Here is a 25164-nt window from a genome sequence, read left to right on the forward strand (position 1 = left end):
ACAGGTTCAAAGTTGATGAACTGAGAAGTATTCCAAAAAATTCTCCATATGTGCCACGTAAAACTTCAAGGGATGAGCAACATCCAGAGAATGCTAGGTCCTCTCCGTTGGAGATGACGGATTTGGGAAGAAGACAAGTAACACCAAAGGTTAATTGAAGTGAAATTCCAACTGTACCTTCGGCATAAAGATGGGCGTGTACGCAGTACCACCCTTGAAGCATGGAAAGACAAGTAAGGCTGCTTTCAAGACAGGGCCTGGATCTCCCAACCCGCCTGGCCGAGGCGATGGCCACTAGGAAGGTCATCTTCCACGAGAGAAACTTGAGCAGTGCTTAATGCATAGGCTCAAAGGGCGCCCCCATGATCTTAGTCAGAATTACAGTGAGCCCCAAGCTGGGGCAGGAGCCTTCACTGTCAGAAAAGTCCTGAAGAGCCCTGTGAGGAACTCCTTGACAAGTCTGTGCGCCCACAGAGAAGGCCTACCCAGAGATCTGGTGTAACGGGATATGGTGGTGAGGTGCACCTTGATAGAGGCGTGAGCCAGTCCAGCCTTGGCCAAGGAAAGCAAGCATGGTAGAATCTAGTTGGCTGTGACACGCAGAGGGGTAATCTTCTGGGCCCGGCACCACACAGAGAAGCACTTCCACTTATGGCCGTAGCACTTTAACGTTGACGAGGCTCTGGCCCTGGCCAGCATGTCCTTACATTCCGCAGGTAAAGCATAACCTCCAAACTCTAGGGCTGCAGGAGCCATGACTTTAGGTTCAGTGACTCAGGGCCATGGTGCAGAATCACCCCCACCCCCTCTCTGGTGGGAAAGTCCAGGAGCAGCAGCAGCCTGATGGACGGGGCTGCTGACAGACGCAGCAGGTCGGGCACAAGACTTGTCTGGGCCACGCCAGGGCGACGAGTCTCATACTGCAGTGGCACTGTGAGTGTTGATCACATGTAGCAGGAGTGGTAAATCATACAGGAAAAGCATACAGGAACAGTACCTCCAACAAGAATGCATCCCCCATGTTCCTCGGCTAAGGGAACCTGCAGGCGAACTTCTGCCAATTGGAGTTAGCCGGCATCGCAAAGGTTGGCCCCACTTGTCGAACAGAAGGTTCACCTGGTCCTGGTGAAGTTCCCACTCGTGGCAAGAACGCAGCTCCCTGCTGGGGCTAGTCCATGATGGTGTTCTTGACACCCGACAGATGAAAAGGGACGAGGAACATGTCCTGACGAATAGCCCAGCACCACAGATCCTGGGCCTCTTTGGAGTGGGCTGGCGAGCGAGTACCTCGTTGCTTCCAGATGTAGAACATGGTGGTGGTGTTACCCGTGAAGATCCTCACCACCTTACCCCTCAACGATGGCAGAAAAGACTTGGGGGCCCAGAATACCGCCCAGAGTTTCAGGTCCGTTTCATCCAGGAAAGGAACGGACATGATGGTCTTTGTTGTGGACTTGCACCACTGGTACAGGAACCCTTCTTTCTTAGCTTCCTCAGGTACTACCTGAAACAGGTGGGAGGCCTTGGACATTATGGAATGAAAGGATCCAACTTCATCCAGTGGGGAGGCCCTATGGGGGCTCGAACGCCTGTGGCCTTTCACCGGCAGCTGGCACATAGTCATCTTCCTCGTCGTGCCTTTAGCCGTGTCCATGCATGTATCCGTGTGTAGAGGCGAAGCTCTGGGTGGAGGCAGGTCATGACACAACGTTGGTGGCAGCGGGGTCGGGTGACACCGAGGACCCGCTTTCCCCCATTAAACTTTCTCTTCCAACGAGCCGGGCTCAACCGCAGGCCCCGGTGTAGGGGGCAGCCTCTGCTGGATCTCCGTGAGCAGTGCGTGTAGAGTCGTCAGAATATCCAGTGACACGTCCCTCGGTTGAGGGGTGAAAGGAAGCAGTGGTGTAGGGCCTGGACTAACGTGCCTCCTTTTGCACGCATGGGACATAGGCTTACCGCCCTCCGATTTTCCTCCGTCTTAGTCTGTATAGTGGTAATCAGGAAAATCATTGTTGCTGTCGTCAGAGCTTGAATAGATCTGCACTGGTTTTTCTGGAGCAGTACGTGGGCCACATCCCGCAGAGGTTCCATCGGAGGCCTTAATCCTCTCTTAGTGCTTTCCTTCTCCGGGGGCTTCTGGGCCGATGTAGTCACAGGGCCTTTTCCCATCCCCGTGGTGCCTGCTGCCTTTGTTACTGCCTTTGCAGTAGTATCACACCTTGGGGTTAAGGATACAGGCAGGGTGGCTGTTGTAGGCACCACCTTCATGAACCCACACTCCTTCAATGCTGTCGTGGTGAACGCTGTCGACTTCATAGACTTTGTGGTGAAGGCCCTCGTTGACGGGGCAATCGTCGAATCATTTGACTTGCAAGACTGCGAGGTCTTAGTTTCGAAGGGTCCTGCCCGGACTTCTCCCTTGTCGGTTTGTCTGCTGATAAACAGAGTTTGGACAGGGTTAGGGACTTTCTCTGAGAAGAAGCCCCCTTTATCGGCATGTTCACCGTGGAGACTGATGGTGATCACGCTCTGCCCGACTCGAGACCTGCATCCGTGGCAAACACAGTGGAACCAGTGTCGCAGAGCTTGGCCTTCTCTTGGACCGCCGCGGGTGGGGAGTCTGCAAAGGATCTCAACCTCCTCTGACCGGCCAGTCTTGGGTGAGGCATGACCCTGCTCTGAGGCCGAGTCAGGGGTCTTGCTCGATTTGAGCCACGCTGCCAACCTGCTGAAGCGATCTTTCTTGGTTTTCTTTGAGAAACCACAGCACACCTTGTTAAGACGGATTTCTGAACTCTGTCCTGGTGGCGCAGAAGTTCAGAAGGCCAACCTAATTACTTGGAACAGGGTAACCTCTGGACAAGCCAGACCAATCAAGGTAGCGATCGCGGCGGTCAAGGCTAGGTCTCAAGAGGGGTGAGGGTGACTGAAAGCCCGCAGTGAGCACACAAAGCAAGAGCGCTGACAAACTACTCCAAACAGTTGTTATATCAAAAATAGATACACATTTATTTTAAGGCCTTTAAAATAATGACCGTAGCGAGAAAATATATTAAACCAACACATACCATATCAACACAATATATATACAAATACACAGTCGCAAGCGTTTAAAGCACGAAATATGTAGTCCACCTGCCAGGGAAGGAAAACAGGCAGTGCGATAACGCTTTAGACTTAGTTCGCCTTCAGAGGCACCTAACTAGATGGAAGTCCGAGCCCTGCGAAGAGTGGAGCCTTGTGCTCAAAGTACCTTCCACGCTGGTGCTAACGGGCAAAAGGGGAAGCTCTTCGGAGGAAGTCAGGCAGTTCGGGTTAGTGCACAGCAGAAGGAGAACAGGTTCCGCAACTCAAGCGCAGCCTCCACAGCGAGCAGAAGCAGAGCGCGAGTACGGCCAAAAGGGTGCTGTTTTTACACAGCAGGGAAAAGCAATGGGATACTGCAGGAGGGCGACCAGATCCTAGCTAAACTACTCACCGGTCCCCGAAGCAAGCAGACCCAGGCTTCTCCACGTTAGTTTCAGCAGCTGGCAGGTTCAGAAGAGCAGGGAACGCCTCGTAGTCGTGTAGAGCAAAAAGATGTCCCAATCGACGAAACCAGCACAGTTTTGTTGCCGCACAGGACAACGGAGCGGCCGTGTGTATTCGAGCCAAATGAACCCTCCTCCCTTCAGACCTGGGGACGCCAAGCGTACGAAGCGTGGGAGAGGGACAAGGACTCGCAATACAACACAACCTGGCGGCGGTTGCAGAGCCAAACTCCTTTGTAAGCTGGTCAGTCAACTGGATGGCCCAGAGACGCTTCCGAAGGCTTACTTGGCAGGAGATGGTTGAAGATGCCGGGAATAGCTGTTCCTGCTATTCCAAAGGTCGAAGCACCAGTACAGGCCTTCTGGTTCGATCAAAGGAGGACAGGGGCTCTCCGGACGACAGCAGTGCAAAGGAGGATTCCTTCAGCGGGTCACCAGCGATTCCTCGGTCCAGCCTCGTAGTTGCAGGATACTTGGCTCCTGTATTCCTTCGTTCGTGAGAACTCAGGAGATCGACATGGTAGTGGTGTTTCCAGCCCCCTCTTATCCACGGTTCCCTTCGCGCCAAAACGGAGGGGAGCCAATGGGAGATCCGCTCATCAAAACACATACCATACGTGGACCAATCACGGACCACGGTGGTCCCAGGCATTCACACCACCCTAGACTCTCTGGCACCCAGGATGTGTATTGGGACCAGACATCCCAGCCCACACCCTGGAGGCACACAAACGACATGTAGAAGCCCGCGAAAGCAACCACGTTTCGCGGGAAAGTACATGCCCAAATAAGGAAGGCCCCGGGTCGCCGGACCTGGGGAAGGTGAAGGGAGCAAGACGGACAGTGGACAGGACAAAGGAGCCTCGCGGCCTGGCCATTTTGGGAGCCAGGCCACCATTTTGGGTTCAGTGCAAAAACGTGCTCAGAACGCCAAAAGGAGCTCAAAATAAACAAAACGATCGCTGCCACCATTCCAGTCCCTGAATGACTTGCACCGATCAAATACCATCCTAAAAGAGTATCTAGGGTCTGTAGAAGGCTAGAGACCCAAGAGAGCTGTAACTTAGCTTACAGTGCCCTCTTGTGTCGTGTTGCACTAAAGCTGCGACACGATAAAAGAAACTACGGGAAACCACGTTCCCCGGTACTGACTGTCTTAAGGGCATGTCAGTTTCCCCGTAAGAAAGGAGCGAAAGCCCAGAGAAGTGCGGCAGAAGGCTGTACTTCTCTGGCAAAGTCAAGAACAAGGTTAAAAACAATAGCAAAAAGTTTAGGGGTTGCCACATGGAAGGAAAATTCCCTACAATTACGAAATCTTTCCTAACACTCGCCCCTCCCAGACTATGGACAGGGGGAACTAATCCACCCCTGGATGAGTCTCTTGTTCAGGTCGGTTAAACATTCTGGACAACCCATCAGCATTGCTATGTTGGACACCTGGCCTATGCTCAATAGTGAAGTCGAAGCCTTGTAGACTTATGGACCACCTAAGCAACTTTGGATTCTCCCCCTTCATGTTCATTAGCCACTTTAACGGCTTATGGTCAGTCTGCACAGTGAAGTGGGTCCCATAGAGGTAGGGCCTCAGCTTCCTTAGGGCCCACACAACAGAGAAACATTCTTTCTCTACCGTGGACCATCTGAGCTCTCTGTCCTTAAGCTGGCGACTAATAAAACCGATAGGGTGTTCCTTACCCTTCTCATCTACTTGTGATAGTACAGCTCCTATCCCAGTGTCAGAGGCATCCGTCTGCACGATAAAAGGTCTTTGATAATCAGGGGCCCTGAGCACAGGGGCCTGGCACAAGGAGTCTTTTAAGCCATTGAAGGCCTTCTCACACTCGTCGGTCCAAGTTACCTTCTTGGGTTTCTTCGGAGTTGTGAGGGCAGTCAGAGGAGCAGCTATGGTACCATAGTCTGCCACAAAATTGCGGTAATACCCCGTGAGTCCTAAAAAGGCTCTCACTTGGGTTTGCGTAGTGGGGGTAGGCCAGTCTTGTACTGCTTGTACTTTACTGGGTAGAGGCTGTATCCTCCCTCCACCTACTTCATGTCCAAGGTAAACCACTGAGCCTTGTCCAATCTGGCACTTACTAGCCTTTATGGTCAAGTGGGCTTTTTGAAGAGCCTGGAGCACAATCCTGAGGTGTTTCACATGGTCTTCCCAGGTGGCACTGAAAACTGCTATATCGTCCAGATATGCAAGACAGAATTCGTCCAACCCATTCAACACATGATTCACAAGCCTCTGGAAAGTGGCAGGTGCATTCTTCAACCCGAACGGCATTACCCGGAATTGGTAAAGGCCGTCTGGTGTAGAAAATGCCGTCTTCTCCCTGGCATGTTCTGCTAACGCTATTTGCCAATAGCCAGCAGTGAGGTCAAACGTGCTGAGGTACTTGGAGGCACCCAAAGTATCCACCAGCTCATCTGTTCGAGGCAAGGGGTGGGCATCTGTCTTGGTGACAGCATTCAGAGCCCTGTAATCCACGCAGAACCTCAATTCAGAATTGCCTGCCTTTGGAACCAGAACCACAGGACTGGACCAAGGACTACTAGAGGGTTCAATCACCCCAAGGTCTAACATTTTGTTGACCTCGGTCTTAATATAAGACCGTACTTTATCCGACATCCTGTATCCCCTACTTTTGGTAGGTACACTGTCTCCTGTGTCAATGTTATGTTTGCACCAAGGTGTCAAACCAGGGGACTGTGAAAACAGGGGGGAAAACTGCCTAAGCAAACTTTTCACCTCAGCCTGCTGATCAGAAGTCAGGTGAGGGGCCACTCGGACACCCTCAACGGAGCTATCTGAAGGACTGCTCTGGAACAGGTCGGGGAGAGGTTCAGACTCCTCTTCCTCAACGTCTGACGCCAGTAGCAGTGCTGCGATTTCGACTCTTGGGACGAAAGCCTTCAGCCTATTCACGTGGAACACTTTTGGAGCCTGTCCAGGCCTTCCAAGGTCCACTAAATAGTTCACCTCACCCAGGGGCTCCACCACTGTGTAAGGGCCTGACCATTTGTCCTGTAAAGCGCGAGGCCTTATTGGATTCATGATCAGGACTTGCTGACCAGGTGTAAAGTTGATGAGGGAAGCTTTCTGGTCGTACCAATGTTTCACCAGCGCTTGCCCTGCCTTCAATTTATCACTAGCCAAGCCCATCAGAAGTACCATCCGTTTTCTGAGCCCTAGCACATAGTCAACTACATTGGTAGTAACAGGGGGAGTGGGCATCTCCCATCCCTCCTTGACAATGGCTAAGGGTCCCCGTACGGGATGACCGAACAGAAGTTCGAAGGGGCTGAAGCCAACACCCTCCTGTGGTACCTCTCGGTAGGCAAACAGTAAGCATGGTAAAAGAAGATCCCATTTTCTTCTCTGGGGCTCCTCCAGAGCCCCAATCATGCTCTTTAACGTTCTGTTGAAACGTTCCACCAGACCATTGGTCTGGGGGTGGTAGGCAGAAGAGAACTTGTAGGTGACCCCACATTCTTTCCACATAGCCTGCATATACTTCGACATAAAGTTGCTGCCACGATCTGACACAACTTCTTTAGGGAAGCCAACCCTAGTAAATATGCCGAGTAAAGCTTTTGCAACTGACTTGGCAGTTACAGTTTTCAATGGGATGGCCTCAGGATACCTGGTTGCATGGTCGACCAGCACCAGGATAAACCTATTGCCCGAGGATGTTTGCGGGTCAAGGGGACCGACGATGTCGATCCCTACCCTTTCAAATGGTACCCCCACAACTGGGAGCGGTACCAACGGAGCTTGGATTGTCGCGCCAACCTTACCAGACAACTGGCAGGAGGCGCAACTCCTGCAGTGACTTTCTACTTGCACCCCCATCTTGGGCCAGTAGAAGTGCATGGATAACCTTTGCTTGGTCCTCTTCATACCAAGGTGACCAGCAAGGGGAACTTCATGCGCCAACTGCAGGAGGAAGGGTCTATCAGCAAGGGGAACCACCAACCTCCTATGGTCTCCTTCTGTAGACTCTGTGGGCTCACTATACAGGAGTCCACCTTCCCAATAAATCCTATGCTTCCCAGGAGGTTCACCCTCAAGCTGGGAGCAGGCCTGTCTCCTTAGGCCTTCCAGAGATGGGCACTCACGTTGGCCTTTACTGAATTCGTCCCTATCAGGACCTCCTTCAACTAACAAGTCTTTTAGTTCAGGATGATCGTTGGGGTCGAATACTTCAGGCATCGCCACCTCCTCGTCAGGCTCGGGCGATTGACCAACTTCCTCCACCGCAGTGGTAGGCGAGCTCGGGGGAATATTCTCTTTCCCTCGTCTTGACTTGTAGACTCCTTTCGCCTTGGGTTTCCCCTTTGGCTGGGGCGGCGTATTGGACTTGGCCAATGCTGCCCGTGCTTGAGACCGTGTGTAGGGTCTTTCGGCAGTGTCTCCTACGAGCCCTAAAGCTCTGAGATCATTACCTAATAAGACCTTTCCCGGGACGTTTCTCTGAATGCTCACTGGAATCCTGACTGCTGTACCATTTAAAGTTAGATTAACAGGGATCACGGGAAACATACGGAGGGGGCCGTCAGCCAACTTAGTGGGCATCAGAGTAGCTCTGGCAACTTCCTCTGAGTCTACCAAGGTAGAATCCACTACAGTTCGACTGCACCCACTATCCCTAAGAGCTGGAGTATCCACTCCATTGATCAGCACACTGTCTTTAAAGTAGTGCTTGGTATTATCCGGAATCCTAGCATAAGCCTCTGCGACTTTAGGCTCCCAGGAACCCAGGGACACTAAAACTACCTCAGCCTCTATCCCGCTGGGAAATGAGTCCGAGGAGAAGGATGCTCCTGTAATCTCTTCTTCCTCGTAGGAGGAGAAGGCCAGATTAGCGGAGTGGACCCCCAAAGGTCTAACCTTACAACGGGGATCCCCCTTCACATGGTCAGTTGCTCCACAAGAAAAACAAGCCCCAGTGGGTCTGTTTACGTAGGGAGGCTTATTGTAACCAGAGTTCTGTTTCGGAGGTGCACCTCCACTACCCTGTGAGTTCTCTTGTGTCTTACCCTTGTTTTTCTTTTTGTGGCCCTTTTGGGAAGAAGATTTAGCAGATTCCCCACCCTCCATATCTTTGGACTTTTTCCCCTCCTCCTGCTTACCAGGATGAGTTTTGTCCTTATGGGACACTCGATGTGACACCCATAAGTCTGCTGCAATGGCCAGCTTCTTAGGATCTATCTCCTTCGAATCGGCCAAATGCTGCTTAAGCTCCGGGGAAGAAGAAGCAAAAATGTGTTCCAGCATGACAAGATTTATCATGCCGTCGAAGGTAGAAACCTTATAGCCTTCGACCCAGCCAGTTAAGTTTTTCAAAGATTCAGCGACATAAGATACCCAAGTACCACCTTCCTTTTTCTTATACTCTCGAAAACGCTTTAAATATTGGGCCGGAGTCTTCCCAAACTTTAAAATGAGAGTCTGCTTTAACATTGCGAAATCAGCCCGCTCAGCCTTCGACATTTCCATAATGGCACTACAGCCAGAATGGGGCAGTCTACTGAGCAACCACGCAATCTTATCAGCATTGTCAACTTCCTGGACCTCGCATGCATACTCAAACGCATTCAGCCAGTCCATAATGTCATTCCTCTCTTCATACACACTGAGCAGATCTTTTGGAAACCGTGGATGAGAGGAGGCCCCAGACCCATGTCCAGGACCCTTGGATCCATTTGCAACCTGAAGCTTGGCCAGTTCCAACTGGTGATCCCTGTCTTTTTGTTTTTCTGCCTGTTCGATTTTTAGTTTGGCTATGCTGAATTCAAGCTCCTGCTGCCTAAACCGCAGCTCTTGCTTCTTGAATTCAAGCATAGCCTCCCCATCAACACTGGCAGAGGAAACATTAGACATTACATCCTCCCTGTCCTCGTGGTCGCGGTGGAACAGTGCGGCGGCAGAACCGTCGGTTCTACCAGTGAGAGCAGCCCCACCACCTTCCGCACTGTCCTCAGAAGTAATAGCGTCAAGCTGCGCTTCTTGCCACGCCACGATTCTTTGGATCATTTCCAATTTCGTGCCTTGAGAGGAAACACCTCTCTCCGCACACATCTTTTTCAGCGTTTCTGATTTGGAAGCATTTAAAGTTAACAACGTACTTGTTTCCATACTGTTTGATAGGACTATGGCCTTTTTAAAGTTATACTATAACAATTCACTACGTGTACTGTTTGGAATAACCTGAAATGCCTTAGTTCGAGCGCAACACTGGATACCTTCAGTCGTATCCCACCGCTGTACACCAATTTGTTAAGACGGATTTCTGAACTCTGTCCTGGTGGCGCAGAAGTTCAGAAGGCCAACCTAATTACTTGGAACAGGGTAACCTCTGGACAAGCCAGACCAATCAAGGTAGCGATCGCGGCGGTCAAGGCTAGGTCTCAAGAGGGGTGAGGGTGACTGAAAGCCCGCAGTGAGCACACAAAGCAAGAGCGCTGACAAACTACTCCAAACAGTTGTTATATCAAAAATAGATACACATTTATTTTAAGGCCTTTAAAATAATGACCGTAGCGAGAAAATCACAATATCACAATATTAAACCAACACATACCATATCAACACAATATATATACAAATACACAGTCGCAAGCGTTTAAAGCACGAAATATGTAGTCCACCTGCCAGGGAAGGAAAACAGGCAGTGCGATAACGCTTTAGACTTAGTTCGCCTTCAGAGGCACCTAACTAGATGGAAGTCCGAGCCCTGCGAAGAGTGGAGCCTTGTGCTCAAAGTACCTGCCACGCTGGTGCCAACGGGCAAAAGGGGAAGCTCTTCGGAGGAAGTCAGGCAGTTCGGGTTAGTGCACAGCAGAAGGAGAACAGGTTCCGCAACTCAAGCGCAGCCTCCACAGCGAGCAGAAGCAGAGCGCGAGTACGGCCAAAAGGGTGCTGTTTTTACACAGCAGGGAAAAGCAATGGGATACTGCAGGAGGGCGACCAGATCCTAGCTAAACTACTCACCGGTCCCCGAAGCAAGCAGACCCAGGCTTCTCCACGTTAGTTTCAGCAGCTGGCAGGTTCAGAAGAGCAGGGAACGCCTCGTAGTCGTGTAGAGCAAAAAGATGTCCCAATTGACGAAACCAGCACAGTTTTGTTGCCGCACAGGACAACGGAGCGGCCGTGTGTATTCGAGCCAAATGAACCCTCCTCCCTTCAGACCTGGGGACGCCAAGCGTACGAAGCGTGGGAGAGGGACAAGGACTCGCAATACAACACAACCTGGCGGCGGTTGCAGAGCCAAACTCCTTTGTAAGCTGGTCAGTCAACTGGATGGCCCAGAGACGCTTCCGAAGGCTTACTTGGCAGGAGATGGTTGAAGATGCCGGGAATAGCTGTTCCTGCTATTCCAAAGGTCGAAGCACCAGCGGGTCACCAGCGATTCCTCGGTCCAGCCTCGTAGTTGCAGGATACTTGGCTCCTGTATTCCTTCGTTCGTGAGAACTCAGGAGATTGACATGGTAGTGGTGTTTCCAGCCCCCTCTTATCCACGGTTCCCTTCGCGCCAAAACGGAGGGGAGCCAATGGGAGATCCGCTCATCAAAACACATACCATACGTGGACCAATCACGGACCACGGTGGTCCCAGGCATTCACACCACCCTAGACTCTCTGGCACCCAGGATGTGTATTGGGACCAGACATCCCAGCCCACACCCTGGAGGCACACAAACGACATGTAGAAGCCCGCGAAAGCAACCACGTTTCGCGGGAAAGTACATGCCCAAATAAGGAAGGCCCCGGGTCGCCGGACCTGGGGAAGGTGAAGGGAGCAAGACGGACAGTGGACAGGACAAAGGAGCCTCGCGGCCTGGCCATTTTGGGAGCCAGGCCACCATTTTGGGTTCAGTGCAAAAACGTGCTCAGAACGCCAAAAGGAGCTCAAAATAAACAAAACGATCGCTGCCACCATTCCAGTCCCTGAATGACTTGCACCGATCAAATACCATCCTAAAAGAGTATCTAGGGTCTGTAGAAGGCTAGAGATCCAAGAGAGCTGTAACTTAGCTTACAGTGCCCTCTTGTGTCGTGTTGCACTAAAGCTGCGACACGATAAAAGAAACTACGGGAAACCACGTTCCCCGGTACTGACTGTCTTAAGGGCATGTCAGTTTCCCCGTAAGAAAGGAGCGAAAGCCCAGAGAAGTGCGGCAGAAGGCTGTACTTCTCTGGCAAAGTCAAGAACAAGGTTAAAAACAATAGCAAAAAGTTTAGGGGTTGCCACATGGAAGGAAAATTCCCTACAATTACGAAATCTTTCCTAACACACCTTGCATCCCTCCTCATCATAGTCCGGACGCAGGCAATATAAGCATTTATGATGTCGATCTTCTAAGAATACATTCCTTAATACACACTTTGTGCAGGGTTTGAAGAGGCTCCTGCCCTTATCCCTCTCCTCAGTCATGGTCGATAGACGCGAAATAGGCCCAAGGTCGGGCCTTCTCAAAACTTTGATGGACAATCCGCAGTGGATGAAGATCTTCACCGGCAGCGGATCCCTGCTGCCGGTAGCTGTCCTTTGGTCAAAAACAATAGGTCAAAATCGGTCAAAATAAGTTCATATTCTATGGAAAAACACAAATATAGCTCTGAGAGCAACATGAGGACTCCTAACACTGAAGCATGCAGTAAAAATCTGAAGATGGGCACCAGGGGTGGAGCTTAGGGAGAGGACGGTCAGTGGATGGAGGCAGTATGGCCCAGGGGACAGTGATTGATTTAGAGGTGGAATATAGTTTTAAAGCTAAACTGAAACTATTTTTTCTTTTACAGAGGATTCCCAGCCTGACGATGGGGAATATTCATGAGCATGTGAATCCATGCCAGACCCCAAGCTGGATAAGGTTTATTGTCTCTTGCGTTTGCTGCTAACACATCTGTGGGGTGTCTCCTGTTATGAGCCAGTCGTCCAGATTAGAGTACGTAGGTCTGCGCAGTTGCGCTGCTATAACAGCTAGTACCTTTGTGAAAACCTAAGGAGCTGATGCAATCCTGAAAGGTTGTACTTTGAATTGATAGTGCGTTGAACCCACTTTGATCCTTAGGTACTTTCTGTGAGCTGCCAACATTGAAATCTGAAAGTAGTCATCTTTCATATACAGTGTTGCCATGTAGCCTCCCCTCTATAGTAAAGAAATGACCTCCTGTAATGTCAAACTTCAAGGTTTGACATATGCATATGCAGGTTAGATCAAACACTGGGTGTTTGGTTTTGTCTTTCTTTGGAACAAGGAGGTACACAGAATAAATATGCTTGTTTACCTCTGACAGAGGGTCAAGTTCTATGGCTCCTTTCTCTTTTTGAGGGTTTTGCCTATTTATAGGGTGTAAAAGTGGCTAATACACACTTATCTGGAGGGCTGCTTGTAGTGACCCAAAACCGGACCATATAAATAACCAGGTTGGGGACTGTGAAGTGTATTTTGTTTATCAATACAAATATTTAATTGATTAGAAAATGTGGACTACGGCGCACTAAGTTGAAATCATAAGTAACAGTATAGATTCCAGAGCACTGTGGGGCCTCTCAAAACGAATACATTAATGGATGGTAGGTCACAGTTAAACCCCTACTTCTCAGAACAGTCCTCAGCTTTGTCATCAGCGTACTAAGAGAAATGCTTATGAATGTGTCAAGTTGGAGACTTTCAAGTTTCTGGGGCATGTGCCCTATCGCACATGAGATGCTCTAGGTTTATTTGGAGAAGGACTGTTTTAATCACTAATTGAGAGAGCCTTACGTATTAAAAGCAAACACTTAAATACGAGCCCATTGGATTGCGAATCAAAAGTGTCCCTTCACACCTCTGACCTCTCTCCCTAGCAGAAAAAGCACAATTTAAACACGACTTTAAGAGTCTTAGTGTAGCATTCTGACATCTAAAGAAGTACAAAAATGTTGGAGCACTTCGGATTTAAAGCCTGCAATGCGACTAGTATTGTAGGGAGCTTCACTTCGTCAATGCACGCTGATCATAACTCATTACAAGTCCGGCGGAAACTGTGCTGAAAAAAACGGCAGGTAGCCACCGGACCCATAATGATTTACTGGTGTCTGACTTGCCAGAATAACCGGGACATTACAACCCCGGTGGTCCGGTAAGTTAGGCGCCGGTAAATTGATGATTCCCAGTCCTATGGGACTCCACGGGAATGCGGACCATGGAAGCACCGGCACTGAACGGCACCCACCAGCAGACTCGTAGTTTGCCGGTCTGGAAATAAAGGTGCCAGTAAGCTTACCGGCACTGTTGTTTTCGGACCGGCAAACTTGTAACGAGGGCAAATGTGTGTTCTTATACAGCACTTCATGTCAGATTAAGTCCTGTTGTATTATTACACCGCAACAACAAACAAATCATAACTCGCACCAACAGCATACGAGGACTCACATCGATCCAATATTCTCACCCAAGCTCAGCACACAGTGAAAACCGAACTGAAGCTGCCAACAGGACAACATCTTTCTCACTTTGCTACTCCCTCTTCACCCGATTACCATCCCGCCCCCCCACCTTCTTGTTGGCAGATCCGCCTGGGGACCAATTCCGTTGGTGATGGTGCGCAGTACAAATACCTTTAACATTAACATTATTACTCCCCAATTTAACAGTACTAAGTATATTGACCACAGATGGGGGCGTCAGACCTGCCACATAACTCAAACATGACGAGCACTAGAATACCTTACTTAATTTATGAGCTATCCACCCAGACATTGTATGAAAGGTTTAACAAGACCAAAAAGTGACCAAGGCCTGATCAACCAACCGGGAGTGGGTGACGTGTGGTGGGGAGCATAGGGCTTTGGTGTGCCTCTTGGGTACCATAATAACCTTGTCCGGCTGGAAAATAAGGTTCTGGGACTGAAGGACAAGTGGTGATTACTGACAGCCCCTGGGCCATCCTCACGAAGCCTACTAACTGGAGAAGCAACTTCCTGTCTGGTACCAACATCATCCTTCTCCACCCACAATGACGGACCATGAACCCTGGCACCAGTCCTCTTCCCTAAGCCTGCATGTGTTGATGGCGGCTCCGGTGGGACCTCAGTGCGATACCAGCACTGAAAGTACATGACTGTACCGGATGCAGGTTCCTGAGGCACATGAGGGAGGCCATTTGAGGTTCAGCAGTCACAAAAAGTGTTCTTTCACTGTAGCATGCTTCAACCATGTTACATATGCATGTGCCCCTGGTGTTAAGGAGTAACATGGCAAAACGTCGTATTTTGAAAACCCACCAACAGAGTACCCTCTTTTGTCTCTGGGTGAGTTTTCTCACCCACAAAGGGTGTTGGGTTGGAGGCTGCTGGCAGCTCTGTGGTTTGCCACTCTGTATTCGTTTTAAGCCCTGCAATCCAGCCATTTTGTTGGTGGTCTTTCTTTGTGTGGCTTGAACACAAACAGCCATTTTGACCGTTGTGACTATTTCAGCTCTTTGCTGAGATCACAAGTTGGTGGGAGCTTCTCAGACATCTCATTCTACATCCTTGAGTGTGCATCAGAAAACCTGGAGTTTACCTGGCCAATCCTGATTGTATGTCCATCCAACCTTTGCAAAAGTCGATAGATGTTTATTGGTGGGGTGGTATGACCCCGCAGTCCCTTTGTCTGTATTATTGGGATACCCCAAGATTTACTTACTGGAAGAAGCTGTAGAGATAAGGCATCTCTGAAGATCCCCGAGACAGGCTTTGCCGTCGATTCCCGGTGCTCCTGATGATGAAACTATGCCTCTCTTTGAAGCAGGATCTTCCTTCAGGGTCTTCCTCTTCTTCCATCTGGTGCAAATAGCGCAAACCTATGTCCTGCAGCATTGTATGCTTATGCTGCCTGGACTTTTGTTACTCAACTGACATGAACTGGGATCTTCTGATGCCGGCTAAATCCATATTGGCACTGTTGCCGCTGCTAAAACCTACCCTGGCTCTGTAATCTGTTGCTGTTCCTCCATACTGGAACTTCATCCAATCTTCAACGGATCCACCTGGGATCCAAATTATAGGGACACCAGTGAGCTCCCACACTGCTGCTGCTGTCATGCCATCTTTGTGTATCAGCTGAAGAGAGTCATCCAACATGCAGGCTTTGCTTTCTTCACACAGCCATATCCGGGGACTCTGGAACAGGAAAAGGCACTGCAATCAAAGCTAAATTCAGATATTCACGGTATTCGTGACTCCTGGACTTCATCTACTGCTTTGAGAAGACTGGCCAATACCGCAAGGGACTTCTGACCTCCAATCCATCCTGGTCCCATCTGCCACTGTTTTGGGGTTTAGTTTTCAGTCCTTCTCCAAAGCCCACTTGAGCGCGACATCCAGTGCAACAGGGGTTGGATCCATTACTGCAAGTCTTCTTCTCTGGGTATTTGGTCATCAAACCTGGACCTGGAACTCTTTCAGTGGGGTACCTGGAACTCTTTTATTGGGGTCTTCCAACTTTGCCAGAGCAAAGAATGAAACCTCTGCAGGGCCTCTTGAACTCTGGCAATACTTGCATTACTTTTCACTACAACCACGAGCAGCATACAGACCTTCTCCCATTAAAGTATATGGACACATTTTTGAATTATCATTCAACTAAGTATGTGATAATTTTACATGCCTATTATATTGTACTAAGTATTTTGTTATACAGGAGCTTGACATTTTTTAGGGACAATAATGTTCTGATATTTAACTACCAATGTCTATTTTTTAAAGATGTGTTTGCTATTTAAAACAGGAACACTTTTAAGATATCTAAAATAGCTTGCACAATTTACTTACCTGTAAAACTGCGCTACTGCTTTTAATTGTGTTCCGACCCTTATAGACACTTAACTGTTTTTACTACACTTTCAGCTATTTTAAGTACTTATCTGCACTGTACATATTTTTTAATTCTTAAGAGTACATTTTTCACTAAATACACTTTGTAAATTTAGCTTTATTTTGTGCTCATGCATGTATTCAATACTACACCTCTCTCATCCTAAGAAAGAAGCCAGGACTAACTTGGCAGAAACCCTGAACATATTATTCTGGTTGTTCTTCCCAAGCCTTCATAAGGGGCTTGAAGAATACTTTCTCAAGGACGCAAATTACAGTTAGTTGGACAGACACTGATGATTTTGAACGTTTACCGGTCAGGCATAATCCCTGAATTGTAAGGAATAAATGCGCGGAGTTAGGAGTGATTGTACTGTAAGACCAATGCCTTTTCTGATGCACGTTTTGTTATTTTTGGTTTTATGTTCTTCTTGTTTTATACGTGTTATTGAAAATCAGATCAATTAAAGTTTTTTAAAAAAGGAAAAAAAATAGTTCAAATAAATACTCTGACTTCCATTGGCCCAATCGTGTGATTTTTCTCTTCTTCCATTGACCAAAACAGAAACGCAGTCATCTACCATAATACATTATGCGATCTATAACATTAAATTCAACAAGTTTCTAGAGTGAGAAAGAGACAGTATGAGGGTAAAGACAGACACAAGTTTATTTTGTTTCAGTCAAAGAGGATAGAGTTCCAACTCATTTTAACAATGCAGTCATCAACACGCTACTAAACCTTTACATGTCGATAAGACCAGGTAAATCATTGTCTTGTAACAGTTTAAGAGCAGTATTTAAGATTTTAATATTGAACCATTGTTTGTTTTGTTTCCCAGTGGTGCAGATGTACTGGAACAATAGTGAAACATGGAGAAATGTCATTACTGCCGCCAGTGAATTGAGAAAACATGGCATAATGTTCCCAATTCATTAATGTTTCTTCCTGCTGTATAAGATGTGCATTTCTTGGTTTCATGCAATAAGCACCACCCTGTCATTCCCATCACCAACTAGTACGGTGGAAAATCACATACAGCATAAGTCCTTGAGCAGTGAAACACTGAACTGTTGGGTGGAGGCAACCCTCCAAGGGTTTATGAGATCAAATCAAGAAAATTGTTGTATTGATGGCATAAGTGCCTATATAGAAAAAAGATTCAACATCAGAAAGGTGACAACACATCTCTAACTACTAGAAGAACAAAGATACATACACACCATTGTCACAAGAGGAAAGAATTTAGAAATGATTTGGGTAAAATAATGGATAGTTTTATCCTTTCCCCTCCCTTGCTTAAGGCATTGAGATTGCAATGAACCCCCCATTTCAACGCAAATTGCAGAAATAGGTCAGTGCTTTCAGGATGCACAATAAAAATATATATCCTGCCAGAGAAGACTGTGTATTCATGATGTTCTTCACTGTGTAGGCAAAGGCTTTGCAATTATTCAGACCACTTGACCCGGTACTTCCAGCTATTATACCCATAGAATAGTTCCTGGAGTGTGCACTGCTTTCAATAGCACTTTGCCTTCAGGGCAAGTTCAATATAAAAATCCATCTCAGCAGCACCAGGCATCTTCAATCAATTTACATCATCTTAATGAAGAGATGATTGTCCCTACACAGTGCCCATCATGATTTCTTCCCCACTAACCTATTTTTTAAGGTCGGGAAAACAACATTGAGAATGTCACAACTCCCAGCTCTTGCCAGCAAATCACATTCTAAATCATATGGGAAGCTTCTCTGTGTTTGGAAAGGAAGAGTTATGAGCAAAATTCCTTGAAAGCAGGCATTTAAATATAGTTTACAGAACTTCTTAGCCAAGCAGGTCTAGGTTGTTATTTGTATATTCACTAAATGTGGAATGGCAGAAAGGGAAAAGAAATAGGAACACAGAAGCTGGAGTGCCGGTTACAATTGTCTAACACAACATAAAACTGTAAGGTCTACCTTAAAGAACATGATTAGAACATTGGATTGTTGGCAGTTCCTTGCAGACAATGCAGCAGCAAACGGGTAATAATGGCTAATACAGTGTCATGTCGCAGCACTCCAATGTTTCTCCATTGTGTTTCTTGTTTTAAAAAGAACATTCTACCCTCATTAAGGGGACTTTTCGTATAGTGTTGATGCGCACCTTCAAGCTATTACCAGGAGGTAATGTTCTGTAGCCCTTAAGTGCCAAAGGCATACAAACATATTATTTATATTTTCTACGAAAATTAAAATTCAGTAGTGTATCATTCTTTCCCAATTTTGAATTTGACCTTTCATTTTAAAATTAACACTTGTAGTGCTCTGTGATGTCTATGTTTTAAAACAAACACTGACCACGTTTAAAAAACAAAGAACACATGCTCAATTGCACCCAGGGTCATTGGCAGTAGCCTATGAATACTCAATTACTCAATAAAGCTTGCTCTGAGGTGGAGCAAGGAGAAAACTAGGAAGCGTCCTTCTCGTGCTACAGTTTGGTCCTCTGCAACTCCAGCAAGGTGGCAATCTGGACGGCTCCAAGTCTCCTACAGTTTAGGAAAGAATTGAAGACCTAGCTCTTCCAACAACACCTTGGTGTATGTAACCTGTATCAATGTGTTGCTCTATGTTATGTTATGTTGACTTATACCTCGCAACGCTGTCACCCAGGGGCAGTCCCCAGGTGCTCCTATGACCTATACAGCACACCCTTGCTCCGAAGCTAGGTTTGCGCTATCAAAATATATAATAATAATAATAATAATAATAATAATAATAATGTGCATGCTACAGAAACACTGCATTGGTGCAGTGTAATTTTGCACAGGCATTTTCACAAGGGTAAATATTTCTCTGTTGTAAATGTATATTGCTTCACTGAAACTTTACATTGGGGGAAAAACGTGCCCTCATAAATATGCCTTGGGTCAATGCATTTTGACATCAGGGCATTTTTTACTCATTGGAAAATTCTGTGCAAAATTGAAGCTTACACATGCAAAGTTCCTGCCTTAGTGTCTACTACAGTGTGCTTAGTCCTGCACTAAGTATATCAGAATTCACACAACACAAAAGACATTCTTCAAAGAACAGATGAACATATTAGAAAAGTAGACAACCATAACATATAGCAGAGTACTCATATTATAAGCCGAAGTGAATTAGTGTGTAACTAAAAAAGGATGAACTTCACAGAGGACCGTTGTTATTTCTAAATGAACAAAAACACATTCCTCGAACACATATGAAACAACAGAGAATACAAAATAACAGTAAGTTCTATTAGCACTACAGGAGAGGCGACAGCCATTCAGGTAGCCAGGAACGTGGGCTGAATACTGCAATGAAAGCCCACTCTGCCATCTTCTTTTCAGCCCTATCCACCCACAGAGGCACCACCCAGGCACCTCTGGCCCATCCTCTACTATGCCCTGGATTCCCCAACACAAGCCGAAGAAACACTTGCCATCACTCAGTCTCCAGTTCCCTCATTGCGGACTTAGCACGTCATGATGGTTGCAAAGGAAAGAGTAAAGGAACTCACCAGTAAGGTCCCTTTACAATTTCCAGCGATATCCATCTTTGTTTGTACTTTTAATTCTAAGGGAAGCCAAATTCCCTGTGAAAATGGGCAGTAGCATCCCAGATATCTTTCCTGGGGAGCTAATAGGGTTCATGGCCATGAAGTGTTATGGGCTGGTGGAGGCCGTGACTTAACTTCGGCCTATTACCTCAGACTTGCAGGCCATTATTAGCCAGAAAAGCCCTCCTGTGGTGCCATTAACAGTATATTAACACCTGAGGCATGCATCACAAATCAACCGACTTTCCCTTCCAGTATAGGACTTAATGCCTGTCTGCCTGCCAGCTGCATTCTGCTCGCCACAAGAATTTGTCTGCACCTCTCACTGCCTCTCTTCTCAAAAATAAAGGACTACTTACCGGATTGCTGTCACAGCCACAAGTCCCTCTTCACAACCGCCCTCTACGCTTCCGGTTCTCTGTGCCCGTAACCATGGAAATGGAAGAAAGGCTCAGGATGGTGCTCCAATGGCCATTTCCATGGTTTCCATCTAGTTTTTACCACAAATTATTACACTTAGCACCCTGGATATTACCCCATGATGCCAATATTAGGCTATGTTACAAGACTGTTATGTTGCACCACATCACCAGTGCAGTGCTCTCACAGGGACTAGACTTGTCTGGAGGATGGTGCATTGTGCTTGTGTCAAAAGAATAGCGTGGATGGGGGGCTGGGATTAGAGGATGGGAAAATACAGCACAGGAGTCAACAAACCTAGGGGAGGAAAGATGCAGCAGGATAAGGAATGTTTGTGATAGCTTTGGTACATGTAGGTCAGGTTAATCGATCAGTAATGCAGAAAAGAGTGTGAACATTCTAAAACATGTGTATTGTATTAGACTCTTAAAAGGAGATAGATTCAGAAAGCAGTAGGTGATTAGTAAACTGATAATGTTTGGATGCGTGATTTGCTCGAAATGCTCACAAACAAACTTTTCAAGGGTAGTGACCTTTGCCTAGGAATGCCTTTATTTATTCCTCTGGTGCAACGCCAGGCATAACTAAGCACAGAGACCGAGAGTGGCCCAGTCGAATGAGGGTGGAAAATAAGAGGTAAGGACTTAGCCTTTAGATAACCGCTCTTGCTCACTCAGGACTGTTACCTCAGGCCGCTATTGCCTGCTTTATAAGTCCCATAAATGGGATGTGCATGCAGGTAAGGGTCCGCCAGTCTGAGTGAAGTGAAGGCCATTACTGCGGGCGACCGGCTGGTGCAGGCCATTACAACCAGCCAGTGGTGGCTTTATCATCATTAGAACACTGGGGTGCTTAGGGTAGTTTTTGGGGGTTTAAAAACAGACTGCACGGAGCCCACACCATGTTTTTACCATTATGATTCAATAACAATCAAATGCTACACCTAGTCCTACAAAACAACATGTGGCAGCATGTATTGCTCCATTAATAGCTCCCATCTGCTGTACACACGAGACAAAAGAAATGCAGGCTCTTAAGTTGCCACAATCATATAATTCCAGCACTAAAGTCCCAACACTATCTGACTTTAGATCAAAGACAGAGTGAAATGTGAACCCGTGTATGGTACAAAGGAGTGGAATGGCACACCTCTACCTCTCTCATCTAGGTCTTCTAACCATATCATCCAACTCTGCTGATTGGAATCTATCTTCTCTAAACTACTGGAATCCTGCTTGCCCAGAAAAAACCCTACAAGACCAGGGAGTAACTATCTTTAATGCCTTCACAACTATGATTAGGTAATAACTTTCCATGGCATGTAGTACCCACCCTGCTTACCGCACCTATAAAACGTCAAGCAAGTTATTTAACAATGGTCACTGTGGAATCATTGACCCGATTTTGTAATATATTAGTTTCACAGGAATGCTCATGCCCTTCAATTTACTCCACAGGGTCCTTTGACATGGCAGAAAAACGGCACACAATCATCTTAAAAATCTCCTCACGTGATAACACAGTACTAACCAACAGAATGTCTTAAATTCACAGAACATACTAAACATATCTGTGTCTCTTGTGCACTTCTCCATATTTCTAGTGCTGAGGGCATGGGGGCACGTCTTAATACATTACCTGGATCTGTTCGGTCGCTGGTCGCTCCACAACCTCTGCAAGTTTTTGAAGAATTGTATATTTGCTGTCAGCCAAAGATGTAAAGAGCATCTTCAGATCATTCTATGGAGGATCAAGGAAAACAAATTGAATATTTCCTTTGGATTTTATGTTTGCAGAAAGACTCAAAGCAGAATAACAAAATAATGCACCAAAAGGTACGCTCATATGACAGGAATACTGTGCCCTTGGCATCTTGCCTCATTCAAATTCTTACTACACAGTTGCAGTTTGTCTACACAACTGCACACTCATAAGTGCATACCACCTTGTGGGTGGTATGCATTCTTTCATACCCGAAAAGCAGTGCTGGATCTTTTTATGTTCTCTAAATTGAGTATACCAAGTCCAGTGATGATCCCAAGTTCCATTGGGTTTACGATAAAGCACACAACTTTCCTGCACTAGCCTCATTATGCTGGTTGCCACTAGCTTTACATATTCAAATCTAAGATCTCCTTACAATTTCTCTGACCTTTTATGGAAAACATCTATGCAAGAAAGATGTTTTTAATACCTAAACCCTAAAGTACAGTGTGATAAATCCATTGGTCACACAATGCTTCAAAGAACATAGTTCTGAATATGTTTCACCAGCACCTCGATCGCGGGTGCCCACCTGGAAGGTGATGAGTTGTTGTAGTCTTCCCTTCATTTGATGGCATCGCTGGTTCACCAAAGATTCCAGAGCATTGAGCCGCCCCAGCAGAGAGTACATGGTGTCTTCAATGACTTCCTGGTTATCACCGTTTTCAGGAAAGTTTTGGAAAAACAGAATCTTGTTCTTATCTATATCTTCTGACATCTCTTTGATATCTTTGGCAAGGGCCTGAGAGGATAGGAAAAAGTATTCATCACAGCTCCTTTTCAATTTGACAACAAATAAAACACCAGAGAAAGGACACCACATCATGTAATTAAGGTGCATCCACTGCCTTCCTGTTTTAGCTATAGGATCAAAGTCCTCATGGTTAAAAACATTTGCTTTTTCAATCAACGTGTGGTCAATGCTTGTTGTACTAAAGCACAAAAGCTGAACATAAAGTGTCTCATGAAAGAATGAGGTCAGTGAAGTGCAAGCAACAATTTTGGATCAACCAAAAGGTTTGCAACAGAGGTGCCACGTGGGGATCTGGTACTGTGCAAACCACCCAAAGTATAAGTTGCATAAACTATGCTTGTAACTATTCATTGCACTGTTTTTGCACAGGGGCTGGTTCTCCTTTGAATGTAAGGGCTATCAGGTGTTGCACAGAAGGAAATGTGACAAGAATTTGACACTAATGGCTTTAAAAGAAAATAATGTTTATGAAAGGGAGTTGGTGGAATGCTAAGTGTGGCATATGCAGCTATGCTTATTGCATCTTATTGCAGAGGTTTGAATGAGCAATTTAGGCAGCAGGATTAAAATGCAACACATCTAAAGAATTCAAGAGAAAATACTTTTAGAATGCCATGCATGGTTGTTCAGATAGATTTCCAGAATCAGCCCTGGAAGATTTTGGGAGGCCAACTTGTTATGTGAACAGGGAGAAAATGAGATTCTAACCAAATACAATCAACGTGGGTAGCAGAGCAGCAAGGCTTAGTCTCAGGAGGAGTGTCAGAGTGGGCCAGGGCTACAATGAGTCAACACAGAGCAACACCAATAACTCTGGTTGCAGAAGCAAGTACAAAAATACAATTATTTATTAGGCCTTTAAAGTCCACGCTAAGCAATTAAAATCCTTAGTCAACTATTGTCACACCAACACTGATAAAACAAATATATACATTCACTGTTCGAGTAACACATGAAAGCATTTGCTTCAATAACTAGTGCAACACAGGTAAGAACTCGGATGCATTAGAAATAGAAAGGTCACTTGAGAATAACGATGAACAGCTTCTGTGGCTCTTATAAAGTCCAACTTTGTCTCAGGAGGATAGCTCAGGGGCAACGCAGGTTCGATCCCAGGGTTCGCACTTAGAAACCTCTGGGTATTAAGCGCGTTATAAATAACCAAATACAATTACAATTACAACCCTAAGATGGTATATACTTCACAGGTGGGTTTATGAAGAGATTGGTGATGCCAGTGGTTATGATTAAAAGAGTCAACAAGTTAGCTAAAGTTCAGGTAAGTAAACTCACTCAATCCCATTCCTTAGGATGCCCCTTGAAGGGATCCTTCTCCAGGCTTCCACCGACTAAAGTCAGGAAACAGGACTTTACACCCATGTAACACTATGGAGGACAGGGGGGCAGGGGACACAAACAGGTTTATAAACTTATCCTCCCTGACCCCAACTTCTCCAGAGACCACTTTTGGTGTTCTGAAATCTGTTGGGATTTAATCTTCTGTGCTTGTCCCGTCGAGGAAGGCCCAGGAGTTGCGGTAATAGAGGTCACTTTCGGATGTGGGATTTAGACTCGGTCGGTAACGGTGCTACGAATTGGTTCCAGACAGCTTCCAGAAGAACACCCAAATGAAGAAAAGATTAAGAATTCTGTTACACAAGTTGAAGATCCTCCAATTTCCAGAAATGCCAGTAAATCCTATTCCATGGAGTCCACAGGATTTATTTAACAGTCAGTTAGAGTAAGCCTTCTTCAGAAGGGGACAACATAATAGTAACACACAAATACACTCCAAAGCCACACTCTTAATATTTCTAAACCAGTAAGTACCCTTTTGGGATGGCACACAGAGGGGGTCATTACGACCCGGGCGCAAAGGGATACCGGGCACCGGTAATGACACCGGTGCCGGTAATCCTTTTGCGCCCTATTTCGAGGTCCCTTTGCGGGTCCTTCCTTAAAACCTGGTTTTAGCAGGCGTTAAGGACAGGACCCGCAAAGGGATAATGGGGTCAATACCGGTACCGTAATTTACGGTACCGTTATTGCCGCCTTCCCCCTTCCCATTGAGCCCTATGGGGGCTCGAATGGGAATGGGGAATGGCTTTTCAAATGTGGATTTACTGGTCCCGCAATGGTTGGAACAGACCGGTAAGTCCCCATACCATCAAGTCAGTGGCGGTACCAGTATTGGTGCTAGTCATGGCGCTAAAAGCGCCATGACTAGCACCAACCTCGGAATGAGGGCCAGACACTTCCTACTCCCTCAGGTG

At 46.7% G+C, this 25164-nt stretch overlaps 1 protein-coding gene across 17 annotated transcripts in view; it reads right to left on the minus strand.

The window, feature by feature from the left end:
• The window catches only part of SYNE1 (spectrin repeat containing nuclear envelope protein 1), a 1651720-nt gene that overhangs the window by 449678 nt on the left and 1176878 nt on the right, over positions 1–25164 (minus strand). For all 17 annotated transcript variants that reach the window (XM_069606781.1, XM_069606782.1, XM_069606785.1 and 14 more), the window contains 2 exons: positions 22670–22879; positions 22012–22113 (listed from right to left, as the gene is read on the minus strand). In XM_069606781.1, the coding sequence (XP_069462882.1) occupies positions 22012–22113; positions 22670–22879 (312 nt within the window). The remainder of the gene's footprint in view (positions 1–22011; positions 22114–22669; positions 22880–25164) is intronic.

This window comes from Ambystoma mexicanum, chromosome 4p, assembly GCF_040938575.1.
Source record: "Ambystoma mexicanum isolate Mex_15411 chromosome 4p, UKY_AmexF1_1, whole genome shotgun sequence".
Classification (NCBI taxonomy): domain Eukaryota; kingdom Metazoa; phylum Chordata; class Amphibia; order Caudata; family Ambystomatidae; genus Ambystoma; species Ambystoma mexicanum.